General features: G+C 44.1%; 1 protein-coding gene across 2 annotated transcripts in view; it reads left to right on the top strand.

Annotated features, from left to right (window-relative positions):
- The window catches only part of BICDL1 (BICD family like cargo adaptor 1), a 134,505-nt gene that overhangs the window by 97,912 nt on the left and 14,333 nt on the right, over positions 1–22,260 (top strand). For both annotated transcript variants that reach the window (XR_011167172.1, XM_069081880.1), the window contains exons 6-9: positions 1,456–1,674; positions 3,979–4,122; positions 12,546–12,676; positions 21,224–21,344. Coding sequence is in view for 1 of the 2 variants with exons in the window: in XM_069081880.1 (XP_068937981.1) it covers positions 1,456–1,674; positions 3,979–4,122; positions 12,546–12,676; positions 21,224–21,344 (615 nt within the window). In the remaining variant the exon portion in view is untranslated. The remainder of the gene's footprint in view (positions 1–1,455; positions 1,675–3,978; positions 4,123–12,545; positions 12,677–21,223; positions 21,345–22,260) is intronic.

The following is a 22,260-nucleotide window of genomic DNA, read 5'->3' as shown; positions in this document are numbered from 1 at the left end:
GATGGATGGATGGATGGATGGATGGATGGATGGATGGATGGATGGATAGACAGATGGATAGACAGGTAGACAGGATAGATAGATAGATAGATAGATAGATAGATAGATAGATAGATAGATAGATAGATAGATAGATAGATAGATAGATAGATAGATAGATAGATAGATAGATAGATAGATAGATAGATGATAGACAGACAGACAGACAGGATGGACAACAAAATATTCATTTATTCCTAGACTGTATTAAGAGCAGGATGGGGTTCAATACCAGGGAGGTGAGCCCCACTCTCCCCCTCCCAGGACAGACCCCACCTTCATTTTGGGGTTCAGTCCTGAGCAGCACGTTTCAGGAAGAATGCACATAAAGAGAAGGGCGCCCAAGATAACAAAGGGTCTTGAGCTTGTATCATGTGAGGATATGTGGAAGAAGCTGAACGTTTGACCTGAAGTGAGACTCAGCAGGAGACACGTTAGCTGTCTCCAAGTATTTTCAAGGATTTAAAGGGCTGCCATTTGGAAGAAGGATTAGCTATGCTCTACTGGCTCCAAGCACTCAGAACTGGAGGCAGGGGTGGGAGCTCCAAAGAGGCAAAGCTAAGCTGTGGAAACAGCCCCTGACTTCCAAGTCTGGCTCTGCCATGTGCTGCCCTTGGGGGTGACCTTGACAGGTCACCTCATTTCTCTCTGGGCCTTAGTTTTATCAACCGTAAAATGAGAGGGTCAGACCTCAAAGGTCCCTGCCAGCCCTGTCATGATCCTGAGATCCTTCCTTACTGTCCCAGAGTGGAATGGGCTGTTAACAGGAGTCTGTTAACAATCAACCAACAAGCATTTATTAAGCTCTTACTGTGTACCAGACACCAGAGGGGGTTCCCCATTACGGAGATAGTTACGTGGAGGGTGGCTGATGGCTTTTTGGGGGTGTGGTGGGTAGGATGCTCTCTCAGGCCCAGGTTAGGCTAGGTGGTCACCTACCTCTGGGATTCTGGGAGTCTGTCAGGGCATGGTTGATTTCCAGTCCTTCCTACTCCCAGCTTCTCCCACTTAAATTCTTGGGAATTGACTGACCTGCCCTGCTTTTGTAGCCCTGGGCGCTGGCACCTGAGAACCACTGCCCTTCACCCTGCCAACTATTCTCCCACACACCCCCTCCCTTTCCAAGTGCCCCTAACCTTTTCCTCACCCCTCCACATGACTTTCCAGCTTATGTACTCGTGCGTGAAAGTCCCGAAAAACCCCAGGGGGGAGGAGTAAGCACAGACCTGTTCAGACGTGCTGAAAGCAACTCAGGGCACAATGGCAGGGATTCATGGAAGGGGTGGTTAAGGAAGAGGGGGAGGCTTGGTGTCTTGGGTGCGAAAGGGCAGGGACGGCTCCGTGGTGGCAGGCGTGGGATGGCTTGCCAGCCTCTTCTCCGGCCCGCGTTCCAATGTAATTTCTTCCCCGGGCCAGCTGAGGCTGCAGCTTTGGGAAGCTTATTGCCAGGTCCGATATCTCTGCTCCCACCTCCGGGGAAATGACAGCGCCGATTCAGCGGTCTCCACAGACTCCTCGATGGACGAGTCGTCAGAAACCTCATCGGCCAAGGATGTGCCAGCCGGCAGTTTACGCACAGCTCTCAGTGAGCTCAAGAGGCTTATTCAGAGCATAGTGGATGGAATGGAGCCCACGGTAAGAGGGCCCTGCCGGGGGACTTCTTGGGCAGTGGCCAGAACACTGTGCTAGGAGTCTAAGGCCCAATTCTGCCCTTCATTAGTAAGGTGAGGAGGGCAAGTCACTGGGCCTTAGTTTACCCATCCTTAAAATGAGAATGTTAGAATAGATGACCTCCAAGGTCCCTCCCAGTGCCAAAGCTATGGCCCTACTCTCTAGGGCCCTGCCAAGGGTGAGACCAGCATGCCCAGAGGTATGGGGTAAGTGGAAGGAGTCATAACAGAGAGGTTGGCATCATTTACTATACCTGGTTCAGAATAAGACATCTCTTATAAACAGACACAGCCAATAGGAGTATTTATTTTGCTTAACTATGCGTATTTGTAAAAGTTTTCTTTTTCTTTTCCCCCTCAATGGTCAGGGAATGATGGGGGAAAGATTGAAAGGAAAGAAAATGGATTTTTTTTCTTCATTGAAAAATGTAAAATTAAATTATAAAAAATAAAATATTTGGACCAAGTCTCTAGTCAGCTCACCTGAAAGTACTGGAGACATGGGACAGAGAGCATGATGGCCTTGTAGATAGAGCTCTGGATGTGGAGTAAAGAGATCTGGGTTCCAATCTTGCTTCTATCACTTTTGTGACCTTGAGTCAATCACTTTCCCTTGCTGGGTCTTAATTTTCTAATCTAAAAAATTAAAGTTGGGCTATATGGCCACTAAGATGCCATGTAAATCTATAATCCTCTGACCCCACACATTTGCATATTTAGTGCTAAATCCATTATGATCCTGGAAGTAGAAGGGAGCTAAATGGAGGCTAAAGGTAAGGGGTTCTTGTACACCCTAACTGGATGAGCCCTTACTTCCCTATTCATAGGATATGATGGTGCCCATCAATTCACCAAGCACTTATCCTGTCCTAGGCACCATTTTGGGCACAGAGCATACAAAGACAAAAACAATGGCATCCCTGCCCCAGGAAGCTTACATTCTACCAGGGGAAACTGGATCTACACAGAGATGAAAATACAAAGTATTTACAAAGTAATTTCAAGTGGTTGACAACTCTAAGACTAGGGAAATCTGGATGGGCATCATGTAGGAAGTGGCCCCTGAGCTCTGCTTTGAAGGAAGCTAAGATTGTGAAGTTGAAGAAATAGAACATTCCAGGTATTGGGGGAAACCCGTGCAAAGAGATGGTGCTGGGAGATGGAAGGTCCCATATGTGGAAATTGCAAGTAGCATTATTTGGAATTCTGTAGGACTATTTGGATGGAAAATTGAGTGTGTGAGGGAGAAAGCTCCTGCCTGGAGAAGTTGTGAATAAATAAATGGTTAAAAGGTCAGTTGTGAGGGGCTCTCACTGCTCCCAGTTTGGCTTGTGCGCATTAGAGGGAGAGGCGCTGTTCAAATGAGTTTTCTGTACACACTATTTCCTTGACTTGTCCCTTCAGCCAAACATGGCAGATTCCTGCTTTGTTGACTCTGCTCAGACTCTCAATTCTTCAGCCGTTATTTATCTTCAGTTTTCTTTTCCCACTGAGTGTCAGTATCTTTCAGACTGTGCCAGTTGAGATAAAATGGCAGAACAGCTGTCCCTACCTGTGTTGGGTATTGGCTATGTTGATTCGGTGTTTTATGGTAGCTTTCTAGGCCATATATCGATCAGTAGAATCCCTTAGTAAAATGTAAGCTCCTTGAAGGCAGGGACTTTCATTTCTGTCTTTATAGGTGCTTTAATAAATGCTTGTTGTTTATTCAATTGAATCAGATCAATCTGGGGGAAGAAGGAATGGTGTCAAACTGGAGAATATGATGGATTATACCAATTAAATGACCCCCCCCCCTTCACTGAACACTAGGGCAGTAAAAAATGCTGGTTATTTGCAATTAAAAACTAAGCAAAGGATCTCTCTGTCTCTTTTTTTGTCTCTGATTCTGTTTCTTAGTCTATCTCTGTGTCTTTATGTTCCCATTTTTCAGTCGCTGTCTCTGTCTTTCTATCTCTCTCCCTGCCTCTCTATCTCTCCTGCTTCTCTCTCTCTCTCCTCTCTCCCTCCCTCCTCTCTCTCTCTCTCTCTCTCTCTCTCTCTCTCTCTCTCTCTCTCTCTCTCTCTCTCTCTCTCTTGTCTCTGTCTCTCTTTTCATCTCTCTCCCTGCCTCTCCATCTCTCCTGCTTTTCTCTCTCTCTCTCTCTCTTTCCCTCTTCCTCTTTCTGTCTCTCTCCTGCTTCTCTGTCTCTGCATCTCTCTTCCTCCCCGCCGCCCCCCACTCCCTCTCCTTAGGTCTGACTGGTTGGTGTCTCTCTTTTTCTACCAGAGCTCCCGGAGAATTGACGATGATGCCTTAGAAGAGCAAATAAGACAAACCAATGAGGACTCTAGAGCACTAAGGGAACTGATGGAAGGAGAAAGAGGGAAACTGAGGCAGAGCCTAGAAGAGTTACAGCGACTTCACAGCCAGGTGAGTGCCTCCTCAGCTGAAAAGGAAAGGGGATCCCAGTCTTACTGGCTCCTCTCAGTACCCCGGGCATGACAGTTTCCCAGAAGGCAGCAGGTCAAATTCACTAGAAGGCTGGATCAGGCATCTGGAAAACCTGGGGTTGAATCTTACCTCTGACACTTATGAGCGGCGTGGCCAAGGACATGTCATGCCTTCTCTCTTAACCTGAGTCTCCTTCTCTGGAGGGAGTGGAGATCAGACTAGTAGTACCCACTACACAGGGTTGTCATAAGGTGCAAATGACAGAATGGATATCAATCAATCACATTTTTTAAACTTTAGAGTCATATTTAAATTTCAGTGATTATTCTTCTTAGAAATGGCTGTCTTTATCACAGACAATGTGGTATCTTGGAAAAGCCACTGGCTCTGCCAGTGACTTCCCCTCAGTTTCCTCCTTTGTAAATGGCTTCTTGGAAGCCACAGAAGGGGTCTCCTCTTCCTTTAGAGCTCTGGTCCTGGGATCCAGTGAGCAGACGGCCTCCCAGATCCCTGCTCTGTCTCAATCTCTGATCCTTGGGGGACCTCTGCTGTTTGCCAGGCTGGAGAGGAGGCAGAGATGCTGGGGCTTAGCACTGAGTGAGACTGGCCAGGGTGAAAATGCCCGATGCGCCACTCTATGGCACGCTGCCCTCTGCATGGCTTAATAAGTCTGCTGGATGCCAGTGTCTGCACAGAGTCAGTTTTCCGGGAACACTTGAGTAAATGGATAATGTTGGTGAGTTTCCAAAGGCTATTTAGCAGGAAAGTCTGCACACAAAGGGACAATTAATTTTTTACAAGTCTCCTCCTTCAAATCAGGGCTCCCTCTACCAGCCTTCTTATAAAAAAACAAAGAAACAAACACCATCACTGCTGCCAGCCAATTCAGCCTTAGCAGAAGTTACAGTGGCTACCAGGGGTGGGGAACCTGCGGCCTCAGGGCCACATGTGACCCTCTAGGTCCTCAAGTGTGGCCCTTTGACTGGATTCCATGACTTTCAGGCCACAGTTTCAGGGCCACATGTGGCCTCGAGGCCACAGGTTCCCCACCCCTGGCACTAACCCCTGGGCTCTTTGCACTAGGTTGTAGTTCCCTCTAGGACAACTAGATGGCGAAGTGCATAGAACCCTGGGCCTGGAGTAAAGAAGTCTGGCTTCAGGCACTTATTACCTGTGTGACCCTGGCCAAGTCATTTAACCTCTCTTGACCTCAGTTTCCTCATCTGCAAAATGGAACAGTAATAGCACTCATTTTCTAAGGTTGTTATAAGGATCAAATGAGATAATATTTGTAAAACACTTCGCAAACCTTAATGTGATATGCGAAGGTCCATTATTATCATTCTCAAGGCAGTTAGGTGGCAGAGTAGAGTTCTGGGCCTAGAGTCAGGAAGATTCTCCTTCCTGACTTCAAATCTGGCCTCAGACACTAACTCTGTGACCTTGGGTAAGTCACTTAACGCAGTTTGCCTCACTTCGCCTCAAATGAGGACATTTGTAAAATGAACTGGAAAAGATAATGACAAACCACTCCAGTATCTTGGTCAAGAATATCCCAAATGGGGTCATGAAGAATCAGATATGACTGAAAAACGAGTGAAAAATTATTATTCTCTCTGCTTTGGACAACATAGAAGTATATGGAAACAGAGCCACAACTAAGATGGGGCAAGTGGGGCTTTATAACAGGGTGCAGAAATGTAGACGTCATCAATGGTACTTAGACTCCTCCGGCAGGTAAACATAGGTGAGCTTTTTTTTTTAAAACCAAACTCATGATTTCCCTGGGGTAGGGAGCCCCCTGTAAGGAATTCCCTTTGCCAAAGCAGGTCAGTACCTGCTTTATAACATGTGGTCTTAGAGCTGCTTGGGGGCACTGAGAGCTTGAAGGACTTACCGAGGATCGCAGGGCTGGTATGTGTCAGAGGTAGGACTTAAACTTAAGTCTTCCTGGCTGTGAGGTCAACTATCTATGCCTTATGCCAGGCTGCCCCTCCCATCAGCTAAATAAGATGCTGCCAAATAATGTCCCTCCTTTCTTCCCCTGCCCCTATCCTACCTGGTAGCTACATCTCAGTGAGCTTCTCCCCTTCCTCAGCCTAGCTGGGGGCAGCAAGCAGAGGCCTCACACCCAGTGCCCAAGGGTTACTCTTCATCTCCCCAGCACAGGTGGGGAGACGTTACAACCTTGCATGACGCCCTCCAGGGTCAGGGAGCCCATGACCTCTGAAGGCAGCCCATACCATTTTGGGATAGCTCTCTTTGCTAGGAAGTTTTTTTCTGCCATCCAGCTGAATATGCCTCCCTATGACTTCCTACCTCCCTTTCTTATCAATTCTCATCTCTGGGGCCAAGCCAACTAAGTCTAATCCTCTGTATTCAGCTGAGTAGTACAATGGAGTAGTACAACCCTAGGCTTGAAGTCAAGAAGGCCTGAGTTCACATCCGGCCTTAGACACTTTGCTAAGTGTGTGACCCTGGGCAAGCCACTTAACCTCAGTTTTTGCATCTGTGAAATGGGGATAACAATAGCATCTACCTCCCCAAATTGTATGAAGATCAGACAAGATAAGGTCATCTCTAGCTTTAAATATATGATCCAGTGAGGCTGGGTGATTAGAACGCCAGGCCTGGAATCAGGAAGACCTGAGTTCAAATCCAGCCTCGGACAATTTCTAGCTGTGTGACCCTGGGTAAGTCACTTAATCTCTGTTCACCTTAATCCGCTGCAGAAGGAAATGACAACTCACTCCAGTATCTTGGCCAAGAAAACCTCATATGGAGTCACACAGTCAGACATGACTGAATGACTAAACAACAATGACCCAGGATGGTACAGGGAGTTTCTTTACCCAGTGGTTTCTTACACCAGTAAGATACTAGGTGACACAATGGATAGAGCTGGGCCTGAGGTCAGGAAGACCTGAATTTAAGTTCAGCCTTAGACACTTCCTAACTGTGTGACCCTGAGCAAGTCACTTCACCTCTGTTTCCTCAACTGTAAAATGGGGATCATGATAGCACCTGCCTCACAGGGTTATTGTGAGGATCAAAAGCACTTAGCATAGGGCCTGGCACACAGCAGGTGTTTAATAAATGCTTCTTTCCTTCCTTCCTATGTGGGCTAGGAGAGAGGAAACATGACCTCGTCAATCCTGGACACTAGACAACCTACATGTTCATTCTCTTTTGGCTGCCGAGACAAGCTTCTAACTCTTACTGATGCCACTAAAATTAATGCCCTACTTAAGTTCAATCATACAAGCCTCTATGTGCTGCGAGGTGCCAAGGATACAAAGATAGAAACCAGATAGTCCCTGCCCTCAAGGAACTTATATTCTCTTCATAAAAGGAGTTTCCAAATCAATAATATGAGAGCCATAAAGGGCACGTTTTTATACCCACTTGGCAGAGGAGGAAAACTGAGGCTTAGAGAAGGCACTCGATTTGTCTGTGGCCACACAACTAGCGAGTCTTAAGCAAGGCTCCTTAACATTTTTATTTTTATTTTTTCTGACATGGACCCCTCTGGCAACCTGGTGATATCTATGGACCCCTTCTCAGAATACAGACCCCTTCACTTCTAAAAGCTGAAAGTGAAAGGCCACAGGCTTTGCAAACTGACTCCAAATAGGGCTCCTTTTAAAATACATACAATAAAAAAATAAAAATTTAAAAAATACATGCAATAAAATACAAAGGATGCCAATTGTATTGAAATTTTTTTTTATACAAAACTGCCTTTTTTTTATACAACTTCCTAAACCCCAGGCTAAGAACGTCTGCTTGAACCAGGGCTCTCCTGACTGTAGGCACATTGTGGTAAGGCCAAGATGATGGACAGAATGTCCCTGTTGGGGTGATGGTACCCCACGTCTCAAGGCATTGTACTGTAACTTAGAACTGAAATCCTTATGCCATGGAGACAAGGGTTTTGGCCTGGGGGCGCCTCCCTTGCTCTCTCAGCTCCTAGGACGGCCCACCCAGGAGCAGCCTCAAGTTAGTGACCTTGGGGGTCCTCACCACCTCAAGGGCTGAAAGGAATCTCAGAGACTTCATTTAAATGAGGAGGAAACTGGAGCCATGTTTCCACAGGCTATGGCAGGTGGCGCCCAAACACTTGCCAGCTGAGTGATCTGGGCCTCAGTTTCCTCATCGGTAAATTGAAAGGGTTGGATCAGACGGCCTCTGAGATCCTTTGTAGCTCTCTGTGATATGCTATGATCTGGAAGACATGGGCTCCATGCCCAGCTCTGATCTTTTCATCAGAAATGCTTGGAACTCCTCTATTTCATTAAATTTCCTCCATAAGATTATAAACAGTTTTGTGGGATTTGTTTGTAAGGCTATATCCTTTGATATATTGAAATGTGTGCGTATTCTGGGGGGAAAATACACACACACACACACACACATATATACATACACATACATATCTCTGTGTGTATATGTGTATAGATATACATATACACACATAGAAACATACATACATACATACACACATATACTTTTATGTGTGTGTATCCTAGAATTTTAAGCCCTCTGTTTCTTTATAGTGGATGCTGCTGAATCATCTATAATTCATTCTATTACTCTTCCTCATACATGAATTCTTTCTTACTGCTTTGTAGCATTTATTCTTTGATCTAAGAACTCTAGATTTTAGCCATAATGTTCCTGAGAGTTTTAATCTTTAGGTTTTTTTCAGGAGATGACTGGTGGATCCTATTTCCACTTTGTCCTTTGGTTCCAAGACATCTGGGCAGTTTTCATTTGTGATTTCTTGAAATACAAAATATTTCTTGAAATTTCATCATCATAGATTTTCTTCATCATAGATTTCAGGTAATAAAATAATTCTTAATGAATTATCTTTTTAATCTGTTTTCAAGGCCAGTTGGTTTTTTATATGAGACCCCTTATATTTTCATCAGTTTTTTCAGTCAGTCCTTTGACTTTGTTCTGATATTTCTTATTGTCTCATGGAGTCATCTTTTATTTGGTCCATTCAAATTTTCAAAGAGTTTGTTCCTTAAGCAAGAATTTGAACCTCCTATGCCAAGCTCTTAATTCCCTTTCCAGTTCTTTCTTCCATAGATAAAAATTTCCTTACCAATTTTTTCCTCTAGTACTCTGAGTTTATTGGTAAAAGGCATTTTTAACCCTTTTAAAAATTTCTTTTAGGAATTCCAGTTGAAACTGTGTCTAAACTGTTTTTCTGTGACGTTTTGCTTGTAGATGTTTTCGAGTCATTCTTCTCTACTGAATTGATTTCTTGAATATCCCTATCACCGTATTATCTTTTTATGGTGGTATTCTCTTTTTGTTGTTGTTTCACTCTTCCAGCCTATTTCCTGACTTCAGAATTTATGTTAAGGTGAGGCTCTGCACATTTCTGGAGGCAATGTCCAGCTAGTCCTCCTGCTCCTTGCTTGAGTTATTGATTGTTGTGTTATTTAAGACTCTCAGGGAGGGCTCAGGCTAGAGACCTGCCAGCTGTCAGTACTCCCAAAGTGGTCTGATCCGGGGCAAAATCTGGTTTCTGCCCCTTCATCTGAGTTCTGCAAGTTTCTGACCTGGGTTTGGATCATGCCTATGGGCTTTCTCCATTTGAAGTTACAGTAGACTGCAGAAGGAAGGAAGGAAAGAAGGAAGGAAGGAAGGAAGGAAGGAAGGAAGGAAGGAAGGAAGGAAGGAAGGAAGGAAGGGAGGAAGGAAGGAAGGAAGGGAGGAAGGAAGGAAGGAAGGAAGGGAAGAAGGAAGGGAAGAAGAAAGGAAGGGAAGAAGGAAGGAAGGAAGGGAAGAAGGAAGGAAGGAAGGAAGGGTTTATTAAGCATCTACCATGTGCCAAGCACTGTGCTAAGCATTTTACAAATATTATTTAATCTTCACAACAACCCTGGGAAGTAGGTGCTATTATTATTATCTCCATTTTACAGTTGAAGAAACTGAGACAAAAAAGAGGTCAAGTGACTTGCCCAGGGTCATATAACAAGTATCTGAGACTAACCTTGAACTCAGGTCTTCCTGCCCCCAGGCCTGGTGCTGTCCAATGTACCACCTAACTGCTTCAGACTGGGTTGGAACCTGGAAATGAGAGCCCCCTCTGCTCCTGGAGGTTCAAACCACAAAGCAGCTATTTTCTCCTCAATTTACTCTTTGATCAGTACATACCTAGGGCCCTCACCGCTTCTTACCCTGGAACATCACATTGTTCCTAGGCCCAGGACTCATTCTCAGCCTGTCCTGGATCTGTGACCTAGAACTGGGGAGGGATTGACAAAGCTACCAGTTTGCATCTGTTCTGGCTCCCCACACAAGATTAAGCCCCTCTGTACTTGATTTGGGATCTCTTCTTGCCCTGAGTGCACATATAGTCTTTCCCTAGGCTATAATGCTTTTCATGGCCATTTTTTTGTCTAGACCCTGTCCCCCTTGTTCCCAGACCTCACTTTTTGCCAACTTGACTGGAATAAAGTGAGTTGCTGTGATTTTTTCTTGGATTTCTTGGTTCCAACTTGGTCTAGGAAATTTTCTACATCTGTTTGGGGGAGTCATAGAGTAGAACTGGCCTTGACTTCTTCCTGTTTCTCTACCATTTTGGTTCCCAGTAATTAATAATAATAACAGAATGATTAATATCATAGCTGACTTCTCTATAGCACTCCAGGGCTTTCATAGCACTTTACAAGACTCAGAACAACTTTATGAGATGAGTGTTATGATTTTTCCCATTTTACAGATGAGGAAACTGAGGCTCAGAGAGGTTAAGTGACTTGCCAGAGTAACACAATTAAGTGTACAAGTTCAGATTTGAATCTAGTTCTTCTTGAATCCAAGACAAATAATGACATCAGGCCCCCATGTCTCACCACTGATCATATCACTTATAGGGCTTAAGAAGCAAGATGGTCTAATGGACAGAGTAGTAGTAGACTTCAAGTCAGGAAGTCTGCAGATCAAATGCCATCTCTACCACTTTATCTAAGCTTCACTTTCCTCATCTATAAAATGAGGGGGGTAGAGGAAATATCTGTAAGTTAACAAACTTGCAGAGTTGTTGAAAGCTTCAAATTAAGATAATGTATGTAAAGTGTAAAAAATGGCAATAATCAATTTTGAAGCAGTTGTAAAAATATAGGTACACATGCATTGTTGGTGGAGCTGTGAATAAATTGATCTATTCTGGAAAGAGATTTTAAATTATTAAAAGAGAGTGACTAAAACATCCCTATAGTTTGACCCAAAGATTCCACCACTAGACATAACCCCCCACAGAAGTCAATGACAAAAAGAATTTATATCATGTCATACTTTTTTGGTTATATTGTATGATTTTGCTGAATTTATTTTTTCTCCTTGATTTTATTATGAAGTATGATTCCCTGAGAAAGAGGGAAAAGGAAGGATACATCAAAAATAGAAATGAAAAATATATTTTAAAAGTGCCTTGTAAACCTTAAAGAATTATGGAAATGCCGGTTGTTATCCGAAGAGCATTTATCAACCACATTGTGGTAATGTGGTCAATGTAATAATACAATGTATAAATCATACTGTCATTAATGCATAGTGCTACTACTATGTGGAAATTGTAAGGTAAATATAAAAAGCCTGTAATGTCATCAGGAACGATAATAGTAATTGACATACCAAGCACTTTATGTACGTATCTCATTTGACCCTCATAACATCCCTGTGAAGCAGGTGCTACTATTATACCCATTTTACAGATGAGGAAACTAGGACTCAGAAAGGTTGAGTGGCTTGTTCAGGAGCACACAGATAGTAAGTTTAGAAGAAGGATTTGAACCTAGATTTTCCTGAGTTCTGGACCAGTGCTCCACCCACTATGCATGACTGCCTCTCCTGATCTCATAGGAACATCAAAACAACCCTGTGAGGTAGGGACTGCAGATACTATAATTGTAATTATACCCATTTTACCAGTGGGAAAACGGAGGCTCAAGGAGATTAAATGGCCTGTCTATGGTCACACAGCTAATATGTGTCAGAGATGAGGTTTGAACCCAAGAGCTTTCTGAGTCCAAGTTTAGAACTGTCCACTAGGCCAGTGCTGACCTTCTATTGTAGAAAAATAGATTTGGAACTGAAAGGTACCATAGAGGACATCAAGCCCAAACCCCAACTTTTTACAGATGAAAAAAAGAGAGTCCCCAAGAGGTAAATGACCTGCCCAGGGTCACATGACTTGTAAGTGTCTGAAGCAAGATTCCAGGTTTGTCTTAGCCCAGGTTCAGTGCTCCATCTACCAGGCAGCTGTTCCCCCTACGCTGAATGTTGGGTCCTGGGGTCAGGGCTGGAAGGACTTCATTTCCTCTCAAAGCAGAGCTGTGGGATGGAGCTCTCACTGGGCTCTTTCTTGCTCTGGCCTCTACCAGGTGACGATGCTGAGCGTGGAGATGACGGCCCTCAAGGAAGAGAGAGATCGCCTTCGTGTGACGTCCGAGGAAAAAGAAGCCAAGGAGCAGCTTCGCAAAGCCATCCGGGACCGAGATGAGGCCATTGCAAAGTAAGCTGCTGCTCCACCCCTTCCCCTGTCAGCACAGACATTTGGAACAGAAGTCCTAGTTTGATTTTCATCAACTGCATTCAAAAGCAAATGCATTCCTAGGCTGCGTTAAAAAGGGCACAGCATCTGGGATCAGGGAGCTGAGAGTTCGGCTTTCCTCCGCCCCGGCCACTCCGCATCAGAAATACTGTGTTCACTTCTAAGTAATGCATTTTAGAAATATAATAATAAGCTGGAGAGACCATAGATTTAGAGCCAGGGTGATATTCCTAAAATACAGATCTGACCATGTCACCATGCAAACACACACACACATGCATACATAGGCACACACACTAAAATCTAGTGACTCCAGGAACAAATATAAAATCTTCTGTTGGCCATTCCAAGTCCTTTATAACCCAGCACCACCCTACCCCTCACCTTTCCAGTCTTTTTACACCACACGCTCCTCCAAGAAATCTGTCCAGTAACACTCTCTTTGTTGCTCCACACATAAGGAAGTCCATCTCCCAGTTCTAGGCATTTTCACTGGCTGTCACCCCTGCCTGCAATGCTCTCCCTCTTCATCTCTACTCCAATCAATAAACATTCATTAAATGCCTACTATGTGCTAAGCACAGAGGCTACAACCCCAGCTAAAATCTCCCCTTCTAAAGGAAGCCTTTTCTGATTCATTCACATTCTAATGCCTTCCATCTGGTGACTGATTATTTCCCCTTTCTCCTGTGTATAACCTGTGTGTACATGGTTATTTAGATGTTGCCTTCCCCATTAGATTGAGAGTTCCTTGAGGACAGGTGCAGTCTTTTACCTTTCTTTGTATCAACTAGCTGAGGAAGAGAACTCAGGGGACACAGTGGTGAAGTGACTTCAAGCCATGTTTAAAGACCTCCTTTGCAGCAGGCATTGCACTAAGTGCTGGTGTTACAAAGAAAGGCAAAAGAAAATTCCCTGCTTGCCTATAGTCCCCCAGGAATCCAATGACATTGGACTAGATGTGTAACCTAGCACTGTACACATAGGATCCCGGGTTGAGCATTAATTTCAAAGGCCATCCAGTCCAACAGCTTCATTTTACAGATGTAAAAAATAAGATGGAAAGAGCTTGTAATTCCCCTATGGTGTCGCAGCTAGTGAGCAGCATTGGACTATAAATAGCCAATCTATCATTAGACCTATACACACAGCATCAGAGATGTAAAGTTGGAAGAGACCGGAGATGAAGGCACAGAGTGGTTCAGTGACTCACCCAGGGTCACACCATCAGTAAGTGTCAGAGGTGGGATCTGAACCCAGGTCTTACTGCCTCTAAACCCAGGATTGTAAACCACTGTGTCTCTACTCAAAGCCTTTCCATTTTGTTAGGATTTGTCAACACAGTCTTTGAGAACCCAGGGTCCTCTATTTGTCCCAAGGAAGCATCACAGTATGGTCTTAACAGATGTCTTTCATAGAAATAAAAGATGTAAAATCTTTATTTCTTAAAAATAGTGATTTTATTTCTCATAAACAAAATTACAAATTGTCATATGCTACCAGTAAACTGATGCTTTTAAGGCGCATTTCCTCTTCTTTCCCAGTCATATCCCATGAAGGATATGAATTTCTAACTGGGATCCATAGTGAGACAAAGCAGGTCAAGTAGGTGGTGCATTGGATAGAGGACTGGGCCTGGAGTCAGGAAGACCTGAGTTCAGATTCAGACTCATACACAAGCCAAGTCCCTTCACAGCTGTCTGCCTCAGTTTCCCCATCTGTAAAATGGAGATAAGAATAGCCCCTATCTCCTAGGTTTACTGTGAGGATAAAGTGAGATGATATTAGTAAAGCACTTTGCAAACCTTAAAGTGCTATAGAGATCCCAGCTCTTATCATCTTCACCTCAGTGGGTCGAGGGCAACCAAGGTGGTGAAGGGCTTAAATGTGTGTCATATGAGGATGGTGCTAACCTGGAACTCTGAGGCAGGGGGGATACATGAGAGCTGCCTTCAAGTACTTGAAGAGCTGTAGTGCAGAGAGGAAAGGGAAAGGAAACAAACATTTATTAAGCACCTACTATGTGCCAGGCGCTGTAGTCAGTGAAAAAGGATTAGATTGATTCTCTCTGGCTCCAGAGGCATAAGCAGGACCAATGACTGAGTATTGCAAATGACGTGAGGAAATCCTTCCTAAGAATTAGAGCTGGTCCAAGGTGGGCTGGGCCATACACTTCTCTTCACTGGTAGTGTTTAGCAAAGCCTAGATTCCCGTCCATCAGGAATGTGGTAAGTGTTCTTATTTAAGAAGGCTAAAATTAGATTGGTTCTGAGGTCCCCTCACCTTTGAAATTATGTCATTCTGTGGCAAGTGCCAACAGCCAAACATATGAACAAAACTACAGAGATTGAGACCTGGGGTTCTCTTGGTATAAAGAACTCCCAGATGAGCAATCTCTCTCTCTACCAATGGAAGTCAACATCTTCTCTGCAATTTACAGCCTTAGAAAATCACAGGGAGCAGAAAGAAGTATCAAAGTCTCGGAGTGCATGTGCCCCTCAAAACATCCAAGTGCTTCTAAACAAGATTAAAATGTCATTGAGAAACGTTTAACAAAATAAGCAAAAAACACAACACAACACGGATAATGTTAATATGTGGTTTTCTAGTTCAGTATGTGGTTCGATTTGAGTTTGACGCCGTTGGCCTAGAGGACTGAGCAACTAAGTAATTTTCCCAAGACCATGTAACTAGTGTGTATGTCTCTGAGGTAGATCTTGAACACAGGTCTTCCTGACTCCACTGAATCATACAGGAGCCTAAAAGAAAAACATAAGAAAAAACACATGCTTACAGCTGAAAGCAACTGACAACCCAAAAAACCCCAAGATATAAGTGATTGTTCATGTGTCTGTAACTTTGGTTACTATCTGTTCTTATTTGTTGTTCAGTTATATCCAATTCTTTGTGACCCTTTTAGGGGTTTTCTTGGCAGAGATATTGAAGTGGTTTGCCATTTCCTTCTCCAGCTCATTTTACTGCTGAGGAAACTGAGGCAAACAGGGTAAAGTAACTTGCCCAGGGTCACACAGCTAGGAAGTGTCTGAGGCTGGATTTGAACTTAAGAAGATGAGTCTTCCTGCCTCCAGGCCTGGCGCTCTGTACCATGATGTCACCGAACTGCCTACCTGTTATTAACCCCACCCCAAAAGATGCTTACTCTCACTTCCAGAGGAAAGCCCTCATCAGCCTTGTTCTCCTTTTCAGTTTCTCCTTTTCAGTCTTTGTTCCTGTGTTAACAGAGCTTGTCAATTCTAACTACATCGTTGTCATCAACATTTACATTTCTTCTTTGAGTTCTGCTTTCTTCAATCTGAGTTGTTTCAGACAAGAATGCTCATATTTCTTGAAATCCTTCACATCTATCATTCATCTTCTGGCTGAATGATATCATATTCCATCCACCACATAGCCTAGTCTGTTTAGTTCTTCTCTAAATGATAGATTCTTCACTTGTTTCCAATTTTTTGTTTGTGGGGTTTTTTTGGTTTGTTTTAGCTTTACCGCTATATAGTGCTTCTGGGAATATTGTTGTTGTTAAGTCATTTCTCAGTCATTCCCAACTCTTTATGACCCTATTTGGCATTTTCTTGGCAAAGATACTGGAGTGTTTGCCATTTTCTTCTCCAGCTCATTTTACAGATGAGGAAACTGAGGCAAATAACAACAACAAACTAATTAACAACAACAAACACAGGAAATCTCATTAACTATGCATATTTTCAAGAAATGAAATGAATGAAATTTTCAACAATATTTTATTTAACTAGCATAAATGAGATTTCATAGGAAGACATAGGAGACACATAGGAAATCTCATTAATTAATTCAATTTAATTAATCTCATTAATATGGAAAACAGTCCCCAATAGCTAATGAGAGCTTTTATTCCATATGAAATTGCCATGGCTAAAATTTATGCTAATTAAATAAAATGTTGTTGAAAATTTCACTCATTTCATTTCTTGAAAATATGCATAGTTAATGAGATTTCCTATGTGTCCAGACTTTAGGGACACACTATACAAAAAACGGACCACAGTCCATGCCCTCAAGAAGCTTACAATGTAATAGGGGAGGGGGAGAGAAATACACAAAAGGAAGATGAAAGGGGAGGAGAGAGGGAGGGAAGGTAGCCAGGGTGGGAGCACATTGCAGTCCAGTCCAAAAGAGGGCATCTGGTGGGAAATGAAGAGATGGCTGACCTGGGAGCCCTCTTTATCTCATTTGATCCTCACAACAATCTTGTGCTCTTATTACCCCATTTTACAGATGAGGAAACTGAGGTAGAGACAGGTTAATTGCCTTGCTTAAAGTCACATAGCTAAGTAAGTATCTGAAGCAGGATTTGAACTCTGGTCTTCCTGATTCCATGTCCAGTGTTCTCTCCGCTGTGCCACCTAGATGCACCAGAGCAGTGAGTAGGCTGTCAGTAACCCATCTTAATATCTTTTCCCCATTCAGGAGGAAGCCAGCATATTAGTCCACATGCCAGTCTCTTTCTGAGTTCTCTCAATTCAAAAACCCAATTTAAAAAGCACCTACTGTGTGCCAGGCAGTGCATTGGGCACTGAAGAGTACAATGACAAATGTGGGACTGTCCCTACCCTGCTTTCCCCATTGATTGATAACTCTCTCCACTTGCACCAGCCTTCCTGCCTGGTTGCTTTATCACACTAGACCTGTACTACCATGGAACTCAGAAAGTCCTGCCCGACATGCTTACTAGATATAGATATATGGCCCAAGCAAGCCACTTAACCTTTCTTAGCTTCAGTCTTCTCATCCGTGACATTTCAGTCATTTTTCAGTCATGTCCAACTCTCCATGATGCCATTTGGGGTTTTCCTGGCAGAGATACTGGAGTGTTTGCCATTTTCTTCTCCAGCTCAGATGAGGAAACTGAGGCAAACAAGGTTAAGTGACTTGCCCAGGGTCACACAGCTAGTAAGTGTCTGAAGTCAGATTTTAACTCAGGAATATGAGTCTTTCTGACTCCATACCCTGCATTCAATTTACCATGGTACCACCTAGCTGCTTTATCCATGAATGGAGATATTAATATCCCCTACCTCCTGGGGTTGTTGGGAGAATTAAACAAGATAACCGATGTGTGGCACTTGTCCAGCCTTAAAGTTCTATATAGTGTTGGTCATCTTTGGACCCCCATGCCAGCATGGTGTTTCCCATGTCTTTTTCAATGTCTATTGAATTTGAGGGGGGCAAGAGTTGTGTAAATGCTGGCTATTGTATTATTGTTAGTGTTGTTACCCTGTGGGCAAACAAGCCCACCACAAGTCACTGCTTCTCTTCCCCATCCCCCCCACCATGCCCTTCCTCGCCTGTTATTCTGAGCTGGTCCTTAGACACATGCCTCACTTTAGTCAAGAGATGGCTTTGTGAGAAGCTGTGTGAAAAATGAATTGGTTTTAATTAAATGATTTCTTCATTAAAATTACCCCAAGGTCCCTTAGTGATGGGAGGGAAAATTATTTTCTCTTTTAAAAGGAATCCATCGGGGTGGTTAGGTGGTGCAGTGAATAGATCATCGGCCCTGGAGTCAGGAGGACCTGACTTCAAATCCGGCCTCAGACATTTGACACACTTATTAGCCGTGTGACCCTGGGTAAATCACTTAATCCCAATTGTCCTCCAAAAAACAAAAACAAACAAAAAAAGAAAACAAATAAATGGAGTCCATCAAGAAGCATTGATTACAGGAAGATGTGAGTTCAAATCCAGCCTCAGACACTTAACACAAAAACTAGCCGTGTGACCTTAGGCAAGTCATTTAACCCCAATTGCCCTACCAAAAAAAAGCAAAAAAAAAAAAAAGAAGCATTGATTAGTATGTGCCAGGCCCTGGAAAAACAAAAAAAAAAAGGCAAAAAACAATTTCTTCCCTCAAGGAGTTTGCATTCTAACAGAGGAGACAACATGTACATAACTAGGTATGTACAAGAGCTATACAAAGATATACACAAGGACATAACTAGGTATGTACAAGAGCTATACAAAGATATACACAAGGAAGAGAAGCTAGGTATACCAGTCATGGAGTCGGGAAGTCCTGAGTTCAGATTCGACACGGACTAGCTGTGTGACCCTGGCCAAGTCATTTCACCCTGTTTGCCTCAATTTCCTCATCTGTAAAAAGACCTGGAGAAGAAAATGGCAAACCACTCCAGGATCTTTGCCAAGAAAAGCCCAAATGGGGTCAGGAGGGGTTGGACCTGACTAAAATGACCGAACAGCAACAACAGATGGAAACTAGCCTTGGAGGAGAAGACACTAGCCGCTGGGACACCAGGAAAGGTGTCCTGCAGGAGGTGGCCTGAAAAATGGCTTTAAATAGGAAGCTAGTGATTTAGAATCTGCTTAAGTTTAGAAAATCACTTGATCAGGCAACAAGTATTTCTTAGGGACCTACTATGCACAAAGCACTGAAGATAACAAAGGTAATCCTGAAGTAGACCCTATCCCTGAGGCGCCTAGTGAAAAGAGAGAACACAGACATAAATAGACATATGAAAAGGTTACAAGGTGATTCGGAGTGGGGAGCATAACTATTTGAGGGAACTAGGAAAGGCCTTACATAAAGGAGGTGCTCCTGAAAGGATGACATGGTCAGATCACTATTTTAGGTACATTGGTTTAGCAATCCATCAAGAAACCAATTGATAAAAAATTTATAAAGTACCTACTATGTTCCAGGAACTGTGTTAAGTTCTAAAAATATAAAAAGAAGGGGTGGCTAGGTGGCCCAGTGAATAGAGCACTAGCCCTGGAGTCAGGAGGACCTGAGTTCAAATCCAGCCTCAGACATTTAACACTTACTAGATGTGTGACCTTGGGCAAGTCACTTAACCCCAATTGCCTCACCTTCGCCCCTCCAAAACAAAATATAGAAAGAGGCAAAAGTCACTTAACCCCAGTTGCCTCGCCTTCCCCCCTCCAAAAAAAAATATAAAAAGAGGCAAAAGACCATCCCTGCCATCAAGGAGTTTACAGTCCAACTGCAAGCTTATTTTTAATAGAAAGTAGCTTGATTGTGCTCTGTCTGTGCCCAGCCTGCCTGTCTGTCTGTCCTTCTGTGCCCTGTCTGTGTTCTCCCTGTCCCTGGCCTGCCTCTCCGTGCTCTACTCGCCATGACCGTGCCATCTGTCCTGGCTGCCTGGTCTGCCTAGTCCCAATCAGTCAGATCTTCCTGTCTGTCTCTGCTCCGCTGGTCACTGTGCCCTGTCTGCCTGCCTGTCTGTCTGTGCCCTGCCTACATGTCTGAATTTTGCCTGCTTATCTATGCTTCTGTCTGTCTGTCCCTAAGGACCCTGGCTCTGCCTCTCCCTAGCCCGCCCACCCCTACCCAAGAAAGTGCCTGAGATCGGAGGCCTGAAGGCATCCCTCTCCTCTGAGTCTCCTCAGATTCCCAATAGGCAGAGGGGCTGCAGGAGCACCAGAGGCAGGTAGCCCATTTCTGTGGCAGCCCCAGTCTTGGAGGCAGGACCCCACTTCTATGTAGAAGGCTCCCTCAGGCAGCTCCCAGTCCAGTCAGTGGCTCTTCCCGTGTCATTAGTCCCCAACGTCTCCTCCCTGGCCAGGGAGGGTGAGCTAAGGAGACCTCAGAGAGCCCCAGTGGCAGCTCCATCTGTCAGGAGATGCAGAGACGCTGGTTAAGGCCGCTGGGAGGTGTAAAAGATTTGTTCGCATACAGAATAACCTGGTGGGCTGATGCTGATGCTGATATGTAACCACGGCAACCAGCAACCTTCATCTCCCTTCCGGCAGGGATGGGAAGAGGAGGCTAGAAGCAGCTAGCCCATGGTAGCCTATGGGACAGGATGCAGCTCAGTGAGGGGTGGCCCCCCTCATACTCCAGCTCTCATCTGCAGATCTGGACTGTCAGTAACCCAGTGGGGGAGGAGGGAGGGGTAGAAGGGACCTTAGGAAGCAGGGACAGGCCAGCACAGGCAGCCAGGAGATATCTCCCAGACATGTCTGGCTGGCTGGAAGGGATCTCAGAGGCCATCTAATGCCCCCCATTCCCCCAAAAGAATGCCCTCAATAACATGTCCAATAAAGAGTCATTTACCAGTCATTTATGAAACACCTACTATGTGCCAGCAGCTGTCCTAAGTGCTAAGAATGCAAACAAAACAAAACAAATATGGTGTCAGTTGTAGAGAAGGTGCTAATTTATATCCGAAAAGAATACTTCCAAGAGCTCCCTGTGCTGATTCACTGATGAAATCATGGGACCAATCAAAAAAAATTGTATTAGTTTCCTTGTCTACCATGGCATACTGTTGGCTCACTTTGAGCTTGCAGTTCACTAACACCCCCAGATCCTTTTCTAACCATGTCTCTCCCATTCCATATTTGTGAAGTTGATTTATGAACTGAAGCATAAGAATGTAGCAGCGTGAATCTGACCTCAAGGCTGAGGGAGAGTCTGGAGTCCAACATGGACCCTCTCCCCCTTTAAATTTAACCCTGGCTTGTCTGTTTCAGGAAGAACGCAGTGGAGATGGAACTGGCCAAGTGTAAAATGGACATGATGTCCCTGAACAACCAGCTCCTGGATGCCATTCAACAGAAACTGAACCTCTCCCAACAACTTGAGGCCTGGCAGGTAAAGGGGAGGGCTGGGGACGAGGCTGGCCATTTGTGTGGGATCTGCAGAGTAGCATTAACCCTCAGAAACTGAGATGGATATGGGACATTGAATGTTGACACCAGAAACCTGGAAGAATCCTAAGAAGGCCCCAGAGAGGGGACCAAGGCCGCCCAGCGTTCATAGGTCTGGTATCTTTGCAGACTGGAGTTAGAGCAACTCTTGGCTCTTTCTCTGGGTCACAGAATCTCAGGGCTGGAAGGGACCTCAGAGGCCATCTAGCCCCACCCATGTCTGAACAAGAGTTCCCCCTGCTGGACAAATGGTCATCCACCTTCTGCTTAAAAACCTTCATTGAAGGGGTCATGGTAAGGAAGACAAGGAAGATGAAAATAACAATGTCACACCTAACACTGGCACTTCAAAGGTGGCTAAGGCTTTCCTCACAGAAACCACAAGAAGCAGACAGTGCAAATGGCAATAACCCCATTGTACAGATAAGGAGACTGAGGCCCCGAAAATGTAAGTGGCTGAAAGAGCCTCCAGCCACACATTCAAACTAAACAGAAAGAAAAAGCTGTGCCTACCATGGAGGAACAGAGAAGTCAGAGTGAAATTTGACTTAAATATAGCTGACAGAAGCTCACTGACCCTTTTCCAAAGGCTGGCTTCCTCTTTCCTAGCGAAGTTTGGAGACTAGCTTTGTCAGATTCACAGAATGTCAGATAGCTAGATAGATGATAGATACATAGAAAAATAGATGGGTGTCTGGGTAGGTGGGTAGATGAATAGAAGGATAGGTAGAAAGAAAGATAGATACATGGATAGATAGAAAAATATATAGTTGAATGGATAGGACAGAGAAATAGAGATAGATATGGAAAGATGATAGATAGATAGATAGATAGATAGATAGATAGATAGATAGATAGAT

Source organism: Petaurus breviceps, unplaced genomic scaffold (assembly GCF_028583685.1).
Source record: "Petaurus breviceps papuanus isolate PSGF00001 unplaced genomic scaffold, PetGlider_PUasm1.0 99, whole genome shotgun sequence".
Classification (NCBI taxonomy): Eukaryota; Metazoa; Chordata; class Mammalia; order Diprotodontia; family Petauridae; genus Petaurus; species Petaurus breviceps.
This window is presented reverse-complemented; position numbering and strand designations above follow the sequence as displayed.